Source organism: Oryzias latipes, chromosome 19 (genome assembly GCF_053564925.1).
Source record: "Oryzias latipes strain Hd-rR chromosome 19, Olatipes_Hd-rR_3.1".
Classification (NCBI taxonomy): domain Eukaryota; kingdom Metazoa; phylum Chordata; class Actinopteri; order Beloniformes; family Adrianichthyidae; genus Oryzias; species Oryzias latipes.
Window position 1 is genome coordinate 23,342,967 of NC_136255.1, and position 22,775 is coordinate 23,365,741.

Genomic DNA, 22,775 nt, shown 5'->3' on the forward strand with positions numbered 1-22,775 from the left:
AAAAGTTTTTTTTTCAGCTCATGTCAGTCTGTTCTGTTTTATGAATGTGTTTTAAATCTTCTGTTAATGGGTTATTTTGAATGTGTTTTGGAGACCTCTAGCGGTTGCGCCAGGTACTGTTGTTCAACACATTTATTTGAATAATCTTTATTGAAAAGTTCACATGTAGAAACAGAAAGGATTCGCTAGCATGCACGCACTTCGTTTGTCAGTGGAAAGAATTTGCTGCATACGTCTCAATTCAGAGGCTGCCACAAACTAACCCTTGAAACTTGAAAAATAGTTGAAAATTCCGAAATGTTGAATAAAAGACCAGGTTGTCACATGGACAACCAACTCCAACTCAGTGGCCAGTTTTTGCTGAACTCCTACCGCTCTGCAGAGACTTTCCTAGAAAACAGATTTTTTTTTCCCTTTAAAAACAGCAAAATTTTAATTAAAAGACCACCGGGAACGCTTTGAAAATAGACGATCGCAGTGAAACTCTAAAGAATGTAGTAATACAACAGAAAAGAAGAATTAAGGCGTTTGCTTTTTCTTCCTCCGGCTGCACCGCCTGCCTAAAACAGTTGTTATAGAGTCACATCTTTGCTGGTCAAGACAGATGAGAGTAATTACTCAGGGAGGCAGTCTGCTTTATTACAGCTGGACAAGGTGGAGCTGAGCGATGCACACAGCTCCTGTGTGCTGAGAAACACCATTCATCTGCTTCTAATGGGGAAATGCAGACAGCCGGCTGCCTGGATGAAGAGCTGTCAGAGATCTTCTGTTCATTTGACACCATTTCAATTTGGAGATGGGCTATGGATGTTTGATCTGATGACATCGCTGCGCTTTGTCTGTTTTTTTATTACTGTCACTGCTACAAATTTGCCTTTTTTTCGTCTGCTCCTCATTCACAATGATTTGAACAAAGAAATATGTTAATGTTAAGCTTTGTTTTCTCCATTACGACATGTTAAAAACAGCATTTTCACTGAAGTGGATCCTGTAAATGTAGATAAACACGTATGTGAGGCTGAACATTGGTTCTTTGGTCTCAAACGTTTCATGGGTTTTTCTGGAGCATCACTTAAACATCAGCTCCAACCACGCCAGACACTCCAGGCTTCTCCTATTTCACCTCCGCGCTCAAAGGTGCGCCTGATATACGACCACTCTCACTTACCTCTAAGCTTCGGAATTACAGTGATTGATTTCAAAACAGGAGCTTTGTTTGCAAGAAAACAATCCCTGAAGCGGGCTTCTCTGTGGAGACAGAGCCATTCGCTTCAAGTTCCCTTTCATCACAGAAAGCAATCTGTTGGAAAGAGCCAAGGCACATGCAGCCACAGGTGTCTTAACTTTGTTTGAGTCCTTTTTCAGGTTGTTAACCACCAACTGCTTTCATATGGCCAATCTGCTGTATTTACTATTAAAGCCATCTGTGTGGGGCTTGGTCTTCTTGTAGACCTCTCAGTTTTTCTTGTTTAATTAAAATATATATATATATATTTCAGACAGTCCCAAGAGTTTTGAAATCTGTTCAGCTTTTTGGAGCCATCGTCTGTTTTCAATCTGCTGTGAAGCGTGGATCCACTGAGTCACATCTCACACCGCCATGCGTCACAGCCGGATTCGTCCACGGCCGATTTTGGCAGAGTGGATCTGACGCTTTGGTCAAGGATGAACATTATTTATGGAGTTCAATCTAAAATGCTCGCCGAGTGAAAAATAGTTGTTTTATGGTCGATTTGAACAATTGATAAACAAAACCACGGATAATACCAAACAAACTAAAACTGCATTTTAAACATTTTAAACTGCTGCCTTTTGAAAAAGGAAAACAAACTTCCTGGTTGAATGAATTGGGGGGGGGGAATTGCTGCTACCTTTTTTTTTTCTTCAAGAAAACACAAATATTTAATATGTTAGAGAAAAGTCATTCTCAAACTCAAATAGAGTTTTCATAAAGTAATAATGTTATTTTGTTTCTATGAAGAACAGATTTTAACATTGTTGTGAGCAAAAACCTACCAAATCACCCATTGTATTATAATTAATTCTGTCTGTATCTCATAAAAAATGATGTTGTAACATTTGTTTTATGGATTTCATCAAAGGGTAAAAACATCTTAACTAAAAAAAAAATTCTGTTAAAATTAATTCTTTGATGTTGTGGGTCATCCATCCATCCATTTTCTAAACCCGTTTTGCCCCTTTTGGGGTCACGGGGCTGACAGAGCCTAACCCGGCCACTCGTGGGTGAAGGCGGGGGGCATTCTAGGCTGTGTCCAAACTGGAGGGCAGCGTTCTTCCTGGGCTGCATTTGTAGGCTGCTGTCCAAATGCAACGACTCCTTCAAATGTAGCCAACGAATACGGCCTTCTTTTTCCCGATTTCAAGGATTGGTCTGGTGTTTCCTTCTATGCTGTCCATATCCCAAGATGCATTGCGGCCGAACCTGGAGATTTTCTGATACCAATGGCGGACTGTGAAGCGGTAGATTAAAAGTTGACTCAAATAAGCCAGGAAAATGTCTAGCTCCATGCCTGGTTCACTACTCCTCTCTGTTAGGGACGTACGGTTGCTAGGCGACGGGACATCTACCGATGTAACGGCTGGAATTATTTAAAGGATAGACTCGTCTAAATTCATAACCGTTAACATCCGGCCTGCCTCGATGAAGGACCCGGCCACTGTTGCCCGGGAATTTGGACACACCCCCTAGACAGGTCCCCTGTGTGTCCCACAAGCCCATGCACACCCACATTCACACCTATTTAAAATAACCTATGAAGCATATTTTTGGATGGTGGGAGTCCCCGCCATCCCCACGCATGCATGGGGAGAACATGCAAAGTCCACACAGAAATGTCCCCCATTGATATTCTGGTTCAGGCCCGCCTAGCGAGAGCGCTAACCACTGCTCCACCGTGCAGCCTAAATCATACTTCAAATATCAAAATGCAAATCATTTTCTAACATCATAAACAGTTTTCAAAGATTTGATTCTGTCTCTTGCAGAAAAACAATAACTTCACCACAAAGTTTTGCATAAAACTGGATGAACTCAAAACACGTCACCTAAACAGAAAGATGTGTCCGTTAATTTAAACATGTTTAGTGACTGACGCCATTTTGATTATTGCATAATGGCGGCGGGCACCAACCAGCCCCCTATTTCACCTCTTTAGCCGTGCAAACAGGCCTGGCTGCATGTGAAGCACTCTGTGCACATTAGCAGCTCCCCCACTTTGACGATAAGGCTAAATCAAAGTGCAGAATCGTTTCCCCCTTTCTGCCTGTGATGGCAGGAAGGAGTCAGACATTCTAGCAGGAGATAGCACTCGGATGGACTTCTGTGTGCGTGTGTACACTTCCTTTTTCAACCCCTTTGTGTGTCTAATGTAAAATGGGAACAGAGAGGTGATTTTAACCTCTAGAAAAAAGCCCTATTCCTGGAATACTGGTGTAGAATAAGTACGTTTGCACTGAAAGTATCTCTATAAATGTTATGTAAAGTGCAGGAAATTTTGTTCAGGTGAAGTAGATGAAAAAGTTTCCAAAAGCAAGTCACCTCCCAGTGGTCTAACTGTCTGGGAGCCCAAACCGAACGGCTCTTCAGGTGTGCATTAGCCGGGGTTTATTAGCCTGCTACAACGTAAAGTGTGTGCGCTCCCTCTTATCTGTGCACGCTTATGTTCCCACTGTTTACCCATAAACACTGGAGCAAGATAATGAGTTTGTCTTGTCCACATTGTTGTCTCTCACCATTGACTTTTTATGGGCAGAGAGAGGTTGACTCAGCAGGAGAATTACCTGAAGTTTCAGGATGATCGCTGATAACAGTTACAAGCAACCTGACAGATGTCTGCTACCTGGAATAATAAACCGTTTGAAGATTATTTGTCTCTAAAAGCTCAAATAATGGTACAAATAATCACTCATCAATCAGTAACGCATAACAGCAAACCGCTAACAGTTTACATTGCACAATCATGACCGGGTAGTTTGGTTTTTCTTTACGCTTGACCTCCACAGACACGGAGATTTGTGTCTAAAGGGAGCTGTGTTTTTGACAGGGTCTTTGGGGCAGATAAAGTCAGAACCACTGTTTTTTATGACTCAATAAAAACCACATGTAAGGCATTCATCATCCTCTCCTGGGATCTGTAGTGTTTGACGCCGCCATAAATATATCTTTGATTCACACATTTAATCCGAAAATGTCTTTAAAATGTCATTTTGCGATTTATTTTCTTCGAACTTGAAAGCAAAATAAACTCATTCCACCGCTCTGTCACAGTTTTTATTTCATTAAAATGCCAAGAATTTGCTTTCAAAGAAAGAATTTCTACAGTTAAATGTTTTTTATATTAGGTTGATCACTTCCACGCCTTTAATTTTTTATTTTCTTTTGCTTTTTCACAAAAAAGCACGCAAACCTGTATAATTACAAATATATAGTTGCCCTTTTCCATTTAAACATTTTAGGGTTTGTGTGTTGTAGGTAAAAGTATATCCCAGATTTTCCCTTCATCCTTTCAATGGCAGCAGATGGGATTCATTAGACGGCAGGTGAACATTTTGTCTTTGAACTGATGAGAGAAAAGGAGAAAAAAAATGTCTGTGAGAAAAAAACGATGGCGAGACGACGGCGTCAGAGCCAGAAACTGCAGCTGGCGTGTTGGGTCAAAAGTGGACGAGGAGTCAAGATTTATGAATCCAAAAAGGAGGTGAGGCTGGCGGTTATGGTATCCACACTGACCCAGGTCTGCTGGGGGCTCCTATGGTTATGTGAGCGCCCATTCTTTAAAGAAGGAGTGGCTTTAGGATAAAGCTGGTGGAGGTAGTGTCATGATCTGGGCAGTGTTCTACTGAAAAAGGTATTCTTGTCTCTCGAATTTCTCATTGTTCTTTGAACAAGATGTTTTGCCTCAAAGACCCCCCCTCCCATCATCTATTTACCTTTTTTTTAAAGTGGTCTTTTAATTATAATTATGCCATTTTCAGCCCAAAAGAAATCTTTGTTGTTTTCCAGGGCATAGTTTCTGCAGAGCAGCAGGAGTTCATGAGAAATTCACCTCTGTATTGTGAGTGAGACTGTTGGCGCAGAGTAAGGCTGCCCTGACTTCCCATCATCCCTTGGTTTTCACTCTTCTGCTAGTTTACAGCCCCTGATGGCCGAAATGTTACCAATGCAACAAAATGGCGAGTAACATCTGGTCGGCAAGCTCCAATATTATTCACCTGGTATCTGAGCCAGATGCCAGCTCAGACGAGGAAGACGAACATGGATGTAGTTTTCTACAAGTGGGTGCATCAGAATAGAGCAGAGCAGGGAGCTTATGACCCACCGATTGTTTTTTCTTCATCTGCTCCTTAAATGATTTTTTTCAATATATGTCCTGCATAATGAGAGAAAATCCATGACAACAGGTTAAAAACACCAAAAACAAGATTTTTTTTTATTAGAGTAGATCTCTGATACATTTGGAAGCTCCTTTTGGAGCAGCATCAAAACAATCTGCTGTTAAGAGATCTGTTATTTCACCTTCGGGTGGTATCAAGTTGGGTCATGGCGTCTGATGAAGCCACTTGGATGAGTGGTGAGGAAATTAGACTTAACTTCCAGATGAATGACTCAACTTCAAGACGACGACACCTGGATGGATGAGAACCTACGTCCTTCAGGGATTTCTGGACTCAGGAATAATCACATTAAATCTTGTCTCAACTGAAACTGCATATCATGATAACCCCTAAAAGAGACGATGCAGTCTGACTCTAAAGCCATTGTGAATAAGAAGCTCAAAGACATCAGTAACTCCTAAATAATTCACACATTACTAGTTGAAGAAAATTTAACACTCATAAACAATGCATGACTGTTGTGAGTAAACAGAATGAGAGAAAAAGGTTTCTAAAAATCCCATAACCCACAATTCCTTTAGTAAATTGTAAATATCCGTGAACTGGTTTTTGTTCGTTTTCTGAATTTTTACCAGCATGATTTGTCTTTTATTTCTCCCACATCTGAATTGATCCAGGAATTATTTCAATGTTCTTGGTTTTTGTCCTCTTCTCTTGTCGCTTTGTACCAAATCCAGTCGTGTCTTGCTAACAAGTTGAATACTTTTGCTGTCAGTTGTTAGATTTTGCAGGTTACCAGCATTTGGATCTCCAAAAGAACATCAATTTGGACATAAAGGTTTTTTTTAAAAAAAATGGTAGAATCTTGACATTTGGTAACAAGATTTTTTGAAAAGGTCAATTAAAGTTGACGCAGTCAGCGGTGAAGTTTAAAGGTGAACACTTTTTTAAAGAAGAGAAAATACGTTTTTGCCTAATAAGAAAAAAAACAGCTAAATAAAATGATCTATACACACTAAAAACAGGAAGTTGATATGAATAATTGCATTATTATAAAACAAATGATTAGAACCCCCCCCCCCAAATCTTGTCAACAAGTTGATTAACAACACTCAGCCTGTACTAAGATAAACGTTTAAAGATTTAGATTATTAATGATTATTGATGGTTATTAATGAATGAAATAATCAATCTAAAATAAAAAATGTATATATCCTGCAGAATTTATCCATGTATAAATTTAGGTTTAAGTGCAAAGAAAATATAAGAAGACAGTTTTTGTTCTCTGATGCGTTCAGCAGGTATTCACACTCAAACAGATTGCACTTGTTGTTTAGGCGCTGCTGTTTTTTTTTTTTTTTTTTTGGCGTCATGAAGCGAACAGCCGACCGTGAAGAGCCAAGATAAACAGAAGCTCCAGCAGCTCCAGCAGCTCGTAAAATGTCACCAATTCCATTAAAGTGAGTCTGCGTATCAAACCTGTAAGATATCAGAGCACACAATGTCTTTGTGGGGGTGCATGTTGACTGTCATTTTTATGATTGAAATAATTATGGAAATATACTTTTATGACAGATTAGAAGCCGTTCAAACTACTTTTTTTTTACATTTTTTTTTACAACTGAAGGGGTTTGATAGCAAACTGTAAATAATTTTAACTTTAACTGTACTTTTTAATACTAAACATTTAGTACCTTAAATTAAATAAATTGAAATAAGAAAATGTTTCATGTTTTATTGCTCAGGCAGCTGCAAAGTTTTATGTTACTATTTTAGATTTCTGGGAAAAAACATAAAGTAAAGATTTTAAAGGTTTACTTTTTGTGAATGCAATTTGGGTAAAATGGTATATATATATATATATATATATATATATATATATATATATATATATATATATATATATATATATATATATATATATATATATATATATATATTTCAATTTTCGAGAATGTCTACATTATTTTCCATGTTTTCCAAATAAAATTAAAAAAAACATTTGTAATTATTTTAGGATTTTGTTAAAAAAATGGTTTAATAAAAACAAACAGAGATTAGGAATTTTATTCTTTTAACTCAAAGAAAACTCAATCTTTTAAGTGAACCAACTTAGGCCAGAGACTTAAAATAGGGGTAATTGGGCTTAAATAGTTATATGGAGAGAAAGCATGTTTGAAAATTAAAAGAAAAAATAATAAATTTCTAAATACATCTAGATTTATTTAGAATTTTTGGAATATTTTTTATCTTTAAATGCCCAATATTTGTCATTAGAATCATCTTATTTCATCTTGACTGTATTTTTGAAGTCGTTTAATTCTTCAGGAAGAGAAAATATCCAGATAATATAGTCATAGATTGAAGGGTCACCTCATAGCAGCAGAGATAAAACTGTAACGTAAGAGATTTCCATCAGAATCTTTTTCTGATATTTTCTGCTTCGTGAGTCTGAAGTTTCTCCGTGCAGAGCAGCTGATCCTTCCAGAGGCGCTGTCCGTGGTGCTGAAACCCACAAAATGATGTCAAGATCTCATTACAGTTTGAAAAACAGACACGAGACTCGTTTAGAGCAAAAAGCCCCCCAATAAAAGATTAAAAACCTGCAGGGTTAAAACAAACAACAAACAGTTGAGATCCGAGCGCGTCCACCTGGTTTCCTTTTTCCTTCAAATGTAATTAAACACGCACGCGCGTCAGGTGTCCGTGCCACACTATAAAACCCCGGGATCTGAGAGGAGAGCAACAAGACAGGGGCAGCACCGAGGTGACAGCATCCAGAGACCAGTCGAGTTGTGAGTTGCGCCACAAGTTTTGGTCGAAGTTTCCGTCAGTTTTTCCTCCTCCTTGAAAACTCTCTCCTCACTCAGATGGCCAAAATGCTGAAATCGTGGGCGATGTTTGCCGCGCTCGTCCTTTGCCTTCTGGTGTGTCTGAGCAGCTTTGCGGACGCCTACCCCCCCAAACCGGAGAGCCCGGGGAGCAACGCGTCGCCGGAGGACTGGGCCAAATACCAGGCAGCTGTCAGGCATTATGTCAACCTCATCACCAGGCAGAGGTGAGCCATGGGGATTCCATTTCTGTCCCTGGGGGGATTCACCAATCAACCATGCCGTAAATTAAAAAATTACAATGGAAAGATTTAGTTGGTTTATTTTAAACTTAATACATCACCAGAGATTTTAAAGGACAAATAGTTGAAAATAGGATGTGAATTTTTCTAATTGTTAAAATTCTAAACAAAGGAGTCAAAAACATGGAGCAACCAAAACAATCAGTTAAACAAACCAAATCACCCCAAAAACTTGTTAAAAAGGAAAATATAATCAGTGTTGCTTAATTAGGCTCCCAAATTTAAAAATAAGAAACAAAATGAATGCTTTGATGCAAACCACAAATATACCTACATGCTATATTGCAGAAATATATATATACACACACACACACATATATATATATATATATATATATATATATATATATATATATATATATATATATAGGTTTATTTCCCTCTTTTTTTGCTTTTTCCAAGTAATGTTAAAGGGACAGAAAAATACGTTTCATTTCCCAGGTATAAAAACTCATGTAAGATCTTTGTTTTTTTGTTCGATGAAAATGAAAACAAATAAATGGGGAAAAAAGACTTTTCCTCTCACATTCCAACATTTACTTGCATTACTTTTGTAGGAAGGGTAAAACTTTACAAAAAGTATATAAATTTCCACGAATTTTACACAAATCTAGATAAAAAGGCAGGAAAAACTGTCAAATACTTGGTTATTGTATTTTTTTTAAATTATTCTTCAGGCCCTTTTTTAAGTTTAGGATTTGTTTGACTTTTTTTTTTAATTTAAGTTGTAGTCAAGATTTCTCCTCTGCATTTAATGCAAGAGTGTTTTTTTAATGTTTGGTTTCTGCAGAACACTAAAGGCAGAAGGATGGGTGAACCTTTTACTTGTGGCAAGTTCCTCTAAATTTTCCTGAAAGAAACTAAGCGTGCCCTTGTTTTAACATCTCTAGTCTGTAAATTAAGGGGCCAGACCTTCTTAAAAATCTTTGTTCTTCACGCTGGAACCCATCCATGCCACAAATGGATGGAGACTTTCTCCAAAAACAAAAACAAAAAAAACAACCAAACAAACAAACAAACAAACAAACAAACAGAAAAGGGGAAAGTGGAGCATTTCCCAAAGTGGAGAAACCCTGCTTTATCTCAGAGATAATTGTCCCTTTGAGTTGTGATTTGTGCTGCACAGATTGCCATCATATGGACAAAGCCTCAGCAGGGTGTTTGCAGTTACCCTACTTTTGTGGACGGCTTGATGAATTCCGAGAAATGATTTTTGCTTCTGATTGAAATTCAGAGCAATTGGTTGGGAGGGTCAAAGCCCTCATCTGACGAGTACAGGGGGGGGTCACTCACAATGTTTGATTGCAGTTACATGTATGTTTGATTCATCACAGGTATGGGAAGAGATCTTCCCCTGAGCAGGCGGCGGCTTGGCTGCTGTTTGGGGCAGATTCAAGTCAAGATGCAGAGCCTCGGTAAGAAGATTGATGGCAGGTTTTCAACAGACATTTGCCATTGGAATCAGGAAAGCTAACTTTATCCAGCAAAGGATTTTTTTAAATCAGTTTTTCCAAAGTTTCAGAACAATATATATAAAAAAATCATTTTAGACAGGACAGAGAATTTGTTAATTATTAAGCAAAAAAAAAACAGGTTGACATTGATGCCTGTTTTTAGTCACTCCGGAACTACAAAAACAACTGTACGTTTTAAGTCATACATTTTAAAATTCTGTTTTTTTATATTTGCAGGTCTGACTATGTTGAACCGTGGTAAATGAGCTCAACCCTACAGAGAGAGACTCCCTGCACTGGACAAGTCCTCTAGATTTGATTATTTAATGTGCATGCAAATTTCTTTCTCTCTCATCCTGTTTGTCTGCTGCTGTCAGTAAATGTATGTACCTGTTCTTTCTCCAAATTTGTAAATAACTTCTGTTATGTAAAATAATCTCTTTACAATAAAGATTAAAGTGGATTTAAAAGTTGGGGTTCTATTTGTTTGCAGCAGTTACATGAGCTGCCACTAGGTGTCGCCATATCTCCAAGTAAAAAGGGTGTTCCTGCAAGTTGGGCCAGTGCAGGTTCTTAAAGGGGTTCAGATATCGACGAGGGCGGGCGGCCGGTTGGGCTCTGGAACCAAAGACGCATTTGATAGACACAAAAGGCTGCGGGTCGTCTCCTGGGAAACGGACTTGGCGTCGCTACTGGATGGAGCTGCTGGTGACGGGGCGCGCGTGGCTGTAGGTAGATCGCAGCCTGTGCTGCGGAAGTGACTGCAGAGGACAGACAGATACGCAGCTCTCTGCTCGCTGGTTCCACAGACCCCGCTGCCGCAGCTCGGAGTGCTGGGGAGACATCCAGAGAAAGGTGACCGCGCAGGTGAGCAGCGTTCAGCCTGTCGTTCACCCGCAGAGCATTTGACTAATGTAAGTGCATCATATGGTGCATTTAGAGGAACACGCGAGCAGAAGAACTCTTCCGTATGCTCATCTTCAGGTGTCCTCCATTAGACTATTATTAGCTAATTAACTGGATAGCTCCTTTTTGGACCATTTTTCTCCCCGTAGATATGATATAAATGACCCTACTTCATGTTTTTATGGTGAAATTTATTTTTAACATAGCCTTCTTATATATTTGACAGCTGTTTAATAGCAGTGCCATTTAAACAACGCTGGCATATTCACATTAAAATAGAGATGAACTCAGTTCCAAATAAAGAACACTCATAACAAAGGCTGGATGAATGCACCTGTTCATCCTTATTGCGCATGCTCAGACCATGATTCAGCGTAATGGGCTCAAACATAAGGAGAAACATGTAAGTCGATCTTATTGTTCGTTACAATATTTGAGACATCAATGAAAAGAAAAAAATAAAATATGCGGAATATATGCAATAAAAACAGTAGTAAGTAAAAGTTCCCAAATTATTTTGATATATATAGGTTTTAAATTAAACAAGACATTTTTTCTGTAATCTTTATTGAAATTAAGATTTCACAACAGTTTTGATCATGTATTTTCACAATGTTATGCAAAATAATACAGAAACGTGTTCTTATTGGTAGACTAAAAATGCATTTTGATGCTTTACAGGTTTGCAGTTAGTTTGTGGTTGTGATTGATCCATCATGTTTCTCCTTTCTAAGCCTTTTTATTATTGAAACAAGCAGAAAAAATGATGTTTTGCTGTGAAGAAAATTGAAAGTTAATAGTTTGGTCCAGGGTGTGGTCCTTTTTTCCCTTCTATTTTTATTTTTTCTAAACCAACTCTGCAAAACTCACTTGATTTAGGTGACCAGCACCAGCTAAGGCAGAAGCACTTGACAAATCAGCAGGACAACATCCCTAAAAACCATAGTTTGACTTTCCTGGTGTAGGTCCTTTAAGCTGTTGAGAAGTTTCACAACTGCATTTTAGGTGCTACCGATGGGCCAGAGCTGTCTCTAGATTTCATTTGCAGAACTGGAACTGTTCCCGAATCGAGTGAAAATCCGTTTATATGTAAGAAAATGTTTTTAGCGGATGAACCATCAAAACATTTCGGCATGTTGGTCATTAGTCAAAATGGGATTTTTCATCTGTGTGGCAACTTCACACCTGAATTTGAATTTTATTTTGTTGCCATGGCGATTGTCCATTGAACCCTTGACTTTCCAGCCGGACTTGACCTGTCGTCCTCTTGCTGTAAGGTGGCGGTCCTAATCTCTGCAGCCCCTGCAGCTGCACTTCATTATGGCTGTCAAATATTTGTTGACTCTCGACGGTGAGATTTCCTCATGCTGTTGTTTAGCCCAGACCTCATCCCTTTGGCAGCGGAACTATGCTGGAATCTCGCCCACACTAATGAACTGAAGAGTCATTGAATGTTGTTATTTTGAAAGAGTCCTCTGAGATAATCTCTTTGGAATTGTAAACTTACAATACATTATTCATAACCCCCACTCTAGGATTTGAATTATAAACAGCTTTCAGTTGAAGATTTGTTTTAAGAAGCTTTTCCCCCCACATTTTTCTGTTGGAATTTGGAGATTTAAAAAAAAAAATGTTTTTCATTGACCTTTTTGTGTTCATGTCAAAGAAAAGTGGTGCGGACAGATTAAAAAGTACTCAATTTTCAAGAAAAACTAAAGGAAAATAAAAAATCCATGCCTATATTTAAATAAAGATGTTGTTCCATCAGCAAATCTTTAAAATAGTTGACATTTCACCGTTCTGTTGCTGTTCATTTCCCCACATCAATTGAGTTATAAATCTAATTTTCACATTTAAGGGATAAAGTGACAAATTCAGACTTTCTTGTTCCAATAAGAGTGCTAATGGTCTCATTCAGAAACCACTTGTGGTCTTTTTATGTCCAAAGGTGCTTCTACAATACAAAACTCTACAGATAATACAAGACACTTCAACAACCTTTCCAGGTGTTTCTTTTTATTTTGTCTTGTTTCTTTTACTCTCACAATGCTAAACGCTTTTGAGGAAATGTGTATTTCGGTGTTTGACAAGTTAACGGCAGCTTCCAAGAATCACTTCACTGACCTTCTGAGCCGCAGCTGGACGGATTTTCGCCTTATTCTTGGAAATTATCGGAGCTGTGGCGCACGTGTAGATAAACCTGTGCCGGTGTGGGACCCTAGATTTTTGGGGTCTTAGGACTAACGTGGCAACGCCACAAAGAGATTTCTTTTCACATCTAGGTGTTTGTAAAGGTGTAGTAGTGGTTGTTAAGAGCATTCAGGAGAGCCAGGCCTTTGGGACAGAACCTGTAAAAATGTAATGGATAAACTGAAACAGAACTTAAGCGGGACAAAACTCAAACCAGACAGCGGTGACTCAGGACAGGGAAACTCAGGAGGGTCTGACAATGGGTAACTGATACCAGTGGCCTAAATAACTAATTAACTAGCAGAAAGCAGTGGAGATGGTTGTAAACTCAAAGCAGGCATGATCACCATTAAAAGACCAATTGAATCCTGAACTAAAGATTATCCAAACAAAAAATCATAATATTAAAACCAAACCTAAAAAAAAACAGTTTGTAATTTTTGTATGATCTCGTTTTCTCAAATATTTTAATACTTCGATAATCGATAATCGAATAATCAAATTAACTAAAAATTTGAGGCAGGTTTTGTATTTTTCAGGCTAAAAACGAACTTTTATTAAAGAGCCTCTCCATAAAAATTGTGTTTTTGGTGTTTTTCTAACATGTTCTTGTTTTTATGATGGAGGAAATTTATTAAGAAAGCCCTTTACTATGTAAACCATTGTGAATCAGGTGCAGATGAAAAATGCTGTTTAAAAATAGATTGTAGGAGTGACGTAGAAGCTATAATCAGCGGGTCACATGCTCCCCGCTCTGCTCCATTCTGATGCATCCACCTCAAAACTGTACGGCTTGATTGGCTGAATATTGCTCGCCATTTTTGTTGTGCTGATAATGCTAGATTGGGGCTGTAAGCTAGCGTGAGAGAGTGTAAACAGATGGATTATGGGATGTGAAGATGGGGTTACTGCACGTCACACCTCAGAGTTGAATTTTGAGTGAACTCCTGTCGCTCTGCAGGAACTATGTCCTAGAAACCGACAGATTTTTTTAATTTTAGCTAAATACGGCAAAATCATAACTAGAAGACCTCAGGGAAACTTTGAAAATGGATCAAAAGATTATCGAAGTGGGACTTTAACTTAAAAATATACAGTTTTATTGATTTAAAGTGCCACCTTTGTTCAACTTTTATAAGCAAAAGCAATTGGTTTTAGGTTTTGGATTTAATATCTTTGGTATTTCAGAGAGTATTAGAAAGAATAAAATAAAGACTTGTAGAGTCAAAGTACACCCCCCCCCCCTTGAAATTTCCTTTTTTTTTTATTCTTTAAGAAGAAAAAAATGCTCCCTCTTCAGTGGATTTCTGCATTCAAATGCAGATTTTGTTTAGAGGTCAAATAAAAGGCCCACTTAATCTGATAATAGCCATTATAATATTTTTGAAGTATATTTACTGACCTTTAGATTCTTGTTCTGAACAGAAGAGCAGAGATGTTTGCATGAATCCAGGCAGGTTGATGATTATACACTCTATTAGCGGCTCAGGTCTCATTTCCTTAAACCTTTTCATCTGCCGGTGATGCATGCATGACATTTCTCAGATAATCCACAAAAACAGCAAGATCAAGTCATATTACATCATTTTTTCACATTCAAAATGTCAAAAATACGAAATTTTAACCTGAGATATTTCTGATTATTTTGATGTTTTATTTTCATTTTCGATTTCAAGTCAGATTATTAAAAGAAACGTGACATTTTAAGTAGTAATGCAAGAATTAAAATACAGACAGTAGAAACAGTTTGAAAAAGAGTCAAAATCATAACATGAAGGGAACATATTTCTTCCAAGTTGACATCGTGTGAAAAAGCAGGCCTCTTTTAAATCCATTATTTTTGAAGCTCAGTGGTTTTAAACAATTTCTGATGAATACAATTCTTCAGGAAGAACTGTGACTTTGGTCCAGTCAAGATATTAACTAATTTTAATGTATTTTTTCATGAGAAGTTTAAAAAAAGGACATATAATCAAGATGAATCAATACCCCTTAGTCCAGAAGCTGCAGAAAAAGACTCTAATTAAAACATTTCCTGAGGTTTGGTAAGGTCAACCTTATTACCTTTCAATAGACCCAATTTTAGCTCCATCTTATTATTATTTTACGCATTTTCCCTTGTTGCCATGGCAAAACGCGGGGGGAAAAAGAGGCAGCGAGCTCCTCATGGTTGTCTTGGATACGACAGTTTTCCCTTGTAAAGTAATGAGAAGAGTGGAGCCTGTGGGAGCGGGAGTGGGTTATTTTTAGGCCTGACGCCAGCACGCATGTGTGGATTAAGGCTTGTGTTGCCGGTGCATGCGTGCGTTCATGCATGCATGCGTGGCACGTTGGCAGCTTTTAATGAAGCCTCGGTGTGAAAGTAGCTCGTGGCGTTTTGCGACTCTCCAAACAAACACCTGAGCCGCTGCTTGTGTCGCTGCTCCAGGACAGAAATGTACTGCATGCAGATGTGTGTGGTTGTGTGTGTGTGTGTATATATATATATATATATCTATATATATATATATATACATAATGTGTGTGTATATGTAGCTTGTTTGACTGAAAAAAAATTCTGATCTCATAGGTTTTCATACATTCTTTTTACTTTCAATTCCTGTTTGATTTACCAAAGATTTGTTTGAGAACATATAACATTATGTGCGTTTGCACAGATGGCTCTGGAAATGTGAGGTCATAGCATCTGCTGGCTTCCTGCTTTACAATGAAGAACATGGAGGTTGACTCAGAGAGCAGAGACAGTTTAGATAGATGCGATACAGAATCGCTGTGCAGACTCATCCACAACTTCCATGTCAGGATTTTTCCTGCTGCAGCAACAGAGTTGGAGTAAATAACACTGTGGAGACTGACTGTGAAATTTCACGATTTGAATAGAGGCACAAACAATCTCATTAGCTCTCTCATACCTCCATCATAGGGAAAAGAACAATTTTATCCCAGAAGAATTTGAGTTTAATTTGGTTCTTTGTAAGAAGCTTATTTTCTGGCTAAAAGTCTAATAAAGGAAATAACTGGATAAAGAGCTCTTTATCAGGAGGATTAAAGCATTCCGGAGCATTGTAACAGTTTTACAGCAGAAATGCAACCCAACACTACAGGTGTACCAGCTTACAAGATAAGCCGGCACTTTCTAACACCTGTTTCTTTTGAATTTGAATTTGGAGATGTCAAACTTTGACTGATTTGGATACATTTAAGCAGCTTATGATGACAGGCGTTTTATCTGAAAACACCAGTCTGTAACTGTCCCTATGCTGGCAATAGAGCAGTTAAAAAAAAAACAGCGGTAAAAGGATAGAAATGTTGTGTTCTGACACTTTGTGCGACAGGTAACACAAGTGAGGAGATGAACCAGAGAGGGCTGAGAAATGAACATGGAACAGGAAATGATCTGTTGAAGAATCCATTGTAGTGAAGCAAGGGAGGATTGGATATTTAGAGAAGGTTTAACAGAACTGAAAGTGAAAGAAGAGTTTATTCAACACAAAAGACAAAATGTATGGAAACAACTTTTGTCCAAACAATTTGCATCTTTGGACGGAAGAAACGCAACCCCATGCGTGGTGGTGTAGAGGTTGGTGCTCTTACTTCACAGTGAAAAGATCTTGGTTCAAGTCCTAACTGGGACCTTAAGTTTAGGTTAGTTCTTTGTTTTTGCACATTTAAAGTACAGCAAGAACCATTAAAAGACAATAGTTTATTTTTATTACAATATGGAATGGTTTATAACTTTTGACAGAGGTTTACATGACTTCCTTTCAAAATAAGACGCCCTGTGTCTCACAGGATTATCTCAGCAGTGACAGAAAACAGTTTATTTTACAGTTTGTGGTGCATTTCAGTCTGAAATAGTCCAATCTAACCAACCAAAGTTAAATCAAAGCGAATTAAGTGACCCTCAGTATAATTTTCTAATCATGAGGAACACTTGAAACCCTTGAAATTGATCAAATATAGAAATATTATAATCAGGTGCACCTTAAGTATGAATTCTGGTTGTGCTTACTCACCTCAAATCGATTTTCTGTGGCACACAAGACACAGACCCCTGATTTACACTGTCAAATGTCTACAATACACCATCAATCTGACACCATGAGGTTCTCTACAGTAACAAAGGCAGACTACAAGACAATTTTCCTCCTGGCCTGTCACTGCTTTTCAGAAAGCCTTTGGATCGGAACAGATTGTTACATTAATCAGTTTGAACCCAGTTTGAATCCAGGATCTCTAAATCTGATGTAAAAACCTGAGCCTTCTTCAAAGCAGTATTTTGTTGTTGAAGAAGCACAGTCAAAGCGGAGATGTTGCTCTTTTCTCTCAGCTCCTCCAGAGCGCAATACTGAATAATAACAATAATAAAGAGTTTTAGGGTGTGTGGAATCAGATCGACTCCAGACCAGTTCACTCTGTCAGATCATGTAAAAATTCTTTTGTACTCATGCATTAAAAAACAGAACGTGTGCACAGAACACCTCAGAGTACTATGGGAGCTTGTGAGGGACATTAATAAGGTTGCTTTTTCTGACATTTTGGTGTCATAGCAGATGAGATGTAGATTTATTGGTGTCTGCCTGTCAAAGGGGCCCAATCATACCCCAGTTCTAACCCCTAAGAAGTGTGAATTCAGTCCCCCTGAAAGGGTCAGAACAACGCTCGGGGCCATTGAGCTGCAGACTGAAGCTGATGGAGGAGAGCAGCCAGTTATACAACCTGTAGGCAGTTTTTGTGCAGAATCCAATTACTTTTAAGGCAATGCAGCTACTGTTCTATAGAAAAGTTAAGTTCATGTTGAATTTCAAGTAGAAGAGGACCTTCATGTGGGTTTGTGGGAACTGCTCATGTAAGAGGTGATGATGGACTTCCTGTGGGCAGAGTTATGATGTTCTTCGAGTCCCTCATGGTAGGAAAAACAGGATTACAGTCTATATAAAATGACTACGGATTGCAAAGCTCACTTTAAATAGGATCAATGCTTGAATGATGAAATGTGCCCTAAAAATAAAGGAAAAATTAACTGTCAGGGTTAAATTTTTATGATTAGTTGGTGGAATTTCTGTAATCTGACATCGTGTTGATAAACTACGCCGTCACCAAACTGTAGTCGTGCTTCATTGTGTCAACACAGCTGCTTCTTCTGTGTGGAGAATCAGATACATGAAAACGGACACCAACGCTTCAAAGACATCTTCTTATTTAAGCTTATTTTGAAAAGAGCTGTGAGATTGATCTGCTTTTGTAAAAACTGTTACCAGGAGAGCACTTTAGCTGTAGTAATAAAAGATTAATATGATTCCATTTGGCGGCTGACGCAAAGTGAATTTCTTCAGCTTCTAAAATCAATTACTTTGGAAGGCAGACAGAAAGGCTTTATTATGAAGTAATTGTTCATAACGGAGCTGCCGTGTCGTCCCGGACTGTTGGATTTGAGTTCTTAGATGTGGAAGCAGAGGGGACGGCTGAATGTTGCGGCGCATGTTGATGCACATGTTGATGCACTGTGACCCTGTGGTGACTTTGCCCCGTTTTGACCATCACATCATTAGTTCTGCCGTGGAAGGCCATTGTCATGGCAACTAGGAATTAGTCTTCCTGGATAGGGTGGTCTCTGCTGTTGCCCCCCCCTCACACACACACACACACTATTGTTCTTCATTCTCTATCTCTCTGTATTCCCACTCTGACCTCCGCCTCAGGTTTCCATGCAGCTTCCACGCCTCACAGCTGTCTTCAGTCTGTTTCAAACACCATCGATTGTCTCTGTTTCTTCCACGACTCCTTCTTTTTTCTCTGCGGGTGTTGCACATATTTCCCATGACCCAGAGGAGCGCGTCCACGCAGCTTCCTTCATTTGCTTGCTGCCTGATGTTAAATGGATCAATTACAGTTAACTCAGATCCTCACTAAGCTAATGTTAGCTGGCCTGCCCACTCATCCGTCTTCCCAACTGTTGCTAGCTACATTCCCAATGGACGTGACGGCTATGACCGGATGTTTCCAGTGCAACTGAATGCTCTATTTATAGTATTAATATAGTTGCTTGCCGTATGTGGGGGCTAGGAACAAAATGGGGAATTCTCTGCAAGCTTCATGACTGGAAAAGCCGGAAAAGACTCCCCTTTAGCCTGTCATTTATCACAAAAATAGAATCCCTTGCTACACTCAAGCTTGATGTTGCAGCTTTTTTTTTCTCAAAGATTGTGTCAGTTCCAGACTCAGTTTTTGCTTCTTTTCATTTCAGCGTACAAGTTTAGCAGACGACACTTGGAGGAGTTCAACTTCAGAATGCCTGTGGCAACATCCTTCTCGGACTCCGGTGAGTGTCTGCTTTGGGTACGAGGAGCTGCACATATAGCGAGAGGCCGAAGTTCTGTGGGAGGAGACGCTGAATGGACTGTAGTAATCCCTGCATCCAGGACATGCTCTGCTTCTCATCTCCTGTCTCCTAATGCCACTTAATGAGCTGACTAATGGAGCACTAAAATTGTAGCCTTACAGTCGGGATCAGTCACATCTGGCAAGACAGAAGTACACAACAGCAAAACTCTGTCGTGCTCGAAAAGAGAGGATTAGTCTTGTTTTGTGCACGTCAGATCAGCAGCATAAGAGAATACCCACAAAAAAACCCAAAGATATCCTGCAAAGGTTTGACTCATCAGATGCAACATTATGTTTTTCTAACGTTGTCATGACAACCCACTCAGAGGGAAATTGTGTTTTTCATGCTCTTGTTGCACTTTTCTGACGATGGAGTACCAATTTAAGGAAAATTGAGATTAAAACTGTATTTCTGAGAATTTTCTTATTCAAAAAGTTATTAATTTGGAGAAGATGAATAAAATGTTTTTGGAAAAAAGAGCGTATTTGTTACTAAAAATACAACGGGCGGGTCACAAGCTCCCTGCTCTGCTCCTGATGCTTCCACTTGTAGACTAGATCCACGTACGCCTTCGTTTTCCTCGTCTGAGCTGGCTCAAAACTATGAAGGCACTTCATAGTTAAACACTCGAGAATGTTCTTTTTTAAAATATAATTTTCAATCCAAATGTTTTCATCCAGATTCCATTTTTTTTTCATTCTCACTCCACGCAGCTCCTCCTGGCCCGGAACCTTCTATCAAATTTTACAACCCTTTGTGGCCCACGAGTCAAAAAGTTTGCCCACCCCTGCGTTAAAGCATTTTTCAACTGGAGCTTAATCTTCTGTTTCACATGAAAAGCCAACAACAGGAACAGCAGTTGCTTCCTTATATCTGAAACTTAAGGGAAAAAAGTGTCAGGTTGGTACAATCATAATAAAAAACCAATGCAACCAATTTAGTAGAAAAGAATACATTAGATACATTTAATATTGCTATATTGATCCATTGCTAAACAATTCTTTATTAACATGTAAAAATCTTTATAACTCTAGAATCATCTGTTTTGGAAGACTATTTACTTTGATGTTTCATGTCAAAGAATTTTCAAGGACACTGCAGGGAGTTGAACCCCGTCTAGCTGAAGCCAGAGTACCATCTACCAGTGCCTTTTGCTTTTTTGACTGAACATGGAAGCAAAACCTGGATTCCAACCAGCATTCGACTTCAAATGACGATCTAATTGTTCATTTATAAACTTTAAAATCTATTGCACATTACAATATGTACTTGTGTCACATGTAAGAAACCGAACATTTCATAACAAATGTACATTTCCAAGGCAAGATGAACTTTTAAAATGAACACATGCATTAAAAGAGAAAAACTCAACAACTTACCTTTGGCCCTTAAAATACTCATCTGTTATGAAAGAAAGCTAAAGTTACTCCAGGATTCACAGATCTCACAGATCTTTCCTTGTTGAAATAGCCAGGCTCTCTAATTTGGTATATACTAACCCCCCTTCTTCTGTGTCCATGTATTATTATCCCTCTTTGTTGGTTCCATACTTGTAATAAACGGCCTAGCTGCCATTTATTGCTGACCCCTCTCTGGTTTGTTTGTTTGGTCTTTATGTTACACATTCATACCTTTTTACTTAGCAGCATGCATTCAAATGGATGTAACAGTGGGGCGGGGGTGGCTCCAATTCAGGCAACATTATCAGAACTTCATGGAACCGCTCTTGGTCTGGCTCGTCGCTTAGGACCTGTCTGCTATGGGTGACAACAGCAGGGGCATTAGCCCCAGACATCTTAGCTCTTAGGATCACTGGATCTCCCAAACCCCTCCACACCTTTAAAGTGGCAATTTACTGAGGGCTCCAGTGGCGGTTCTACACTAACTTACTCCCTGGGCGAGTAACCCCACCAGCCCCCCCCCCCCCCCCCCCCCCCCCCCCCCCGACACATACAAAATTTGACAACATCCTGTTGTGTTCCCTATCCTCTATTTAGCCATTTTACTCAAAAAAATGCATGAATTTTCTAGACTCGTATTACAGGGGGGTCAAACTCAGTCACACAGGGGCCTAAGTTAAAAACACGCTTAAGGTTTTGAGCCGAAGAAGGTAAGATTTACTGAACTACACACTAAAGCTAAACTTTTAAACCTTTTACACTGAACTTATTGAACATAAATATGAATAAAAACAGGTACATTAATCCAGAATAATTCAAGTTAAACATAAAATAACTTGTAATAATTTGTTCTCCATTTAAATATATTCTGTCAAAATTATACAAATATGAACATGCTGCAGGACAAAACAAAGAAAGCCTGGAAATATTAATAAGAAATTACATATCAAATAATTCCATTTTTTTGCTCTTTCATCATTTTTTAGAGCATTTTTTTTAGAGCTGGACTCCTGCTTCGTTTTTAGCAATAATTTCTTAATGTGTGACGTCCTGTGTGTGTCTTTGTGAAACATAACAGAGGGATTAGATCTAAAAAATAAAACTTATTGTGATTAATATGTTTAGGTCTTATAAAACATTAAAGACTAAATCATAGAACTCATCAGTGGGATTACTCCAAAAATGTTTGGCATTTCCCTAAATTTGTGCAACACCAACAGTAGAAATCCTCCAAAAAAACTCAATCCTAAAAAAATGGTCTGCGCTCATCCCCCCTCCCCTTCCCTCTGACACACGCGGCTCCGTCTCTATGACGGGAGGCGCAGCTGCGGCTCAGAGTTGATTGTCAGATAGAAAAAGACTCCCAATCACCTGTTAGTGTGATTCAGCCAGCCACCGGCGAGTTGCGCTCCCCTCTTGAGTTTTTGAGAGGGCGGTGGTCACGTGCGCATCGGGTCTGCTGTGTCGGAGCAAAGAATTGTGGGAAATAATCTCCATTGCCTGCTTTTTTCGAAATTGGGTTGAGCACGGATGTTTGTTCTGCCTAATTCCTTTTCATGTGCCTGTTTTACGTTGTTTCACTCTGAGGTATTCTTTTTTTTTTTTTTTTTTTTTTTTTTGCACCATAAGTGTGAAGAGGAAGTAGGAGGAAGAGATTCATAATAGTCTGATGTGTCAAAATACCAGCATTAAGTGTCGGCTGCTGAAGCAATTTCAAATTAAAAGCGCCAAGCTTCCTCTTTGAATTCAGTATGAAGCACATTATGCGTAACGCATCAGGCACGGCAAATGCCGCCCCCTATGACGTGCCGCCCTGGGCGACCGCCCACATCGCCCATATCAAAAACCGCCACTGGAGGGCTCTGTATATATATTTGTATGTTTATCTAAAAATCTCTTTTCATATTTTAACAACTTTATCTCTCTATATTTTTAGATATCTAATGTTTCAC

The 22,775-nt window shown here is 38.8% G+C and overlaps 2 protein-coding genes across 5 annotated transcripts in view; both read left to right on the forward strand.

The window, feature by feature from the left end:
* Positions 1 to 8,037: 8,037 nt before the first annotated feature.
* Positions 8,038 to 10,412, forward strand: LOC111946419 (peptide Y). The gene is made up of 4 exons (XM_023949591.2): positions 8,038 to 8,150; positions 8,226 to 8,413; positions 9,823 to 9,903; positions 10,180 to 10,412. The coding sequence occupies exons 2-4, from the start codon at positions 8,226 to 8,228 to the stop codon at positions 10,202 to 10,204; spliced, it is 294 nt and encodes a 97-aa protein (XP_023805359.1). The 5' UTR covers positions 8,038 to 8,150; the 3' UTR covers positions 10,205 to 10,412.
* A 55-nt stretch (positions 10,413 to 10,467) lies between these two features.
* The window catches only part of mpp2b (MAGUK p55 scaffold protein 2b), a 47,800-nt gene continuing 35,492 nt past the window's right edge, over positions 10,468 to 22,775 (forward strand). For 2 of the 4 annotated variants that reach the window (XM_023949588.2, XM_023949589.2), the window contains exons 1-2: positions 10,468 to 10,809; positions 19,286 to 19,360. In XM_023949588.2, coding sequence (XP_023805356.1) covers positions 19,330 to 19,360 — 31 coding nt within the window. In that variant the 5' untranslated portion in view covers positions 10,468 to 10,809; positions 19,286 to 19,329. Of the gene's footprint in view, positions 10,810 to 19,285; positions 19,361 to 20,136; positions 20,324 to 22,775 lie in introns of those variants that run through there. The other 2 variants (XM_078937890.1, XM_078937889.1) reach the window with 2 other exon arrangements.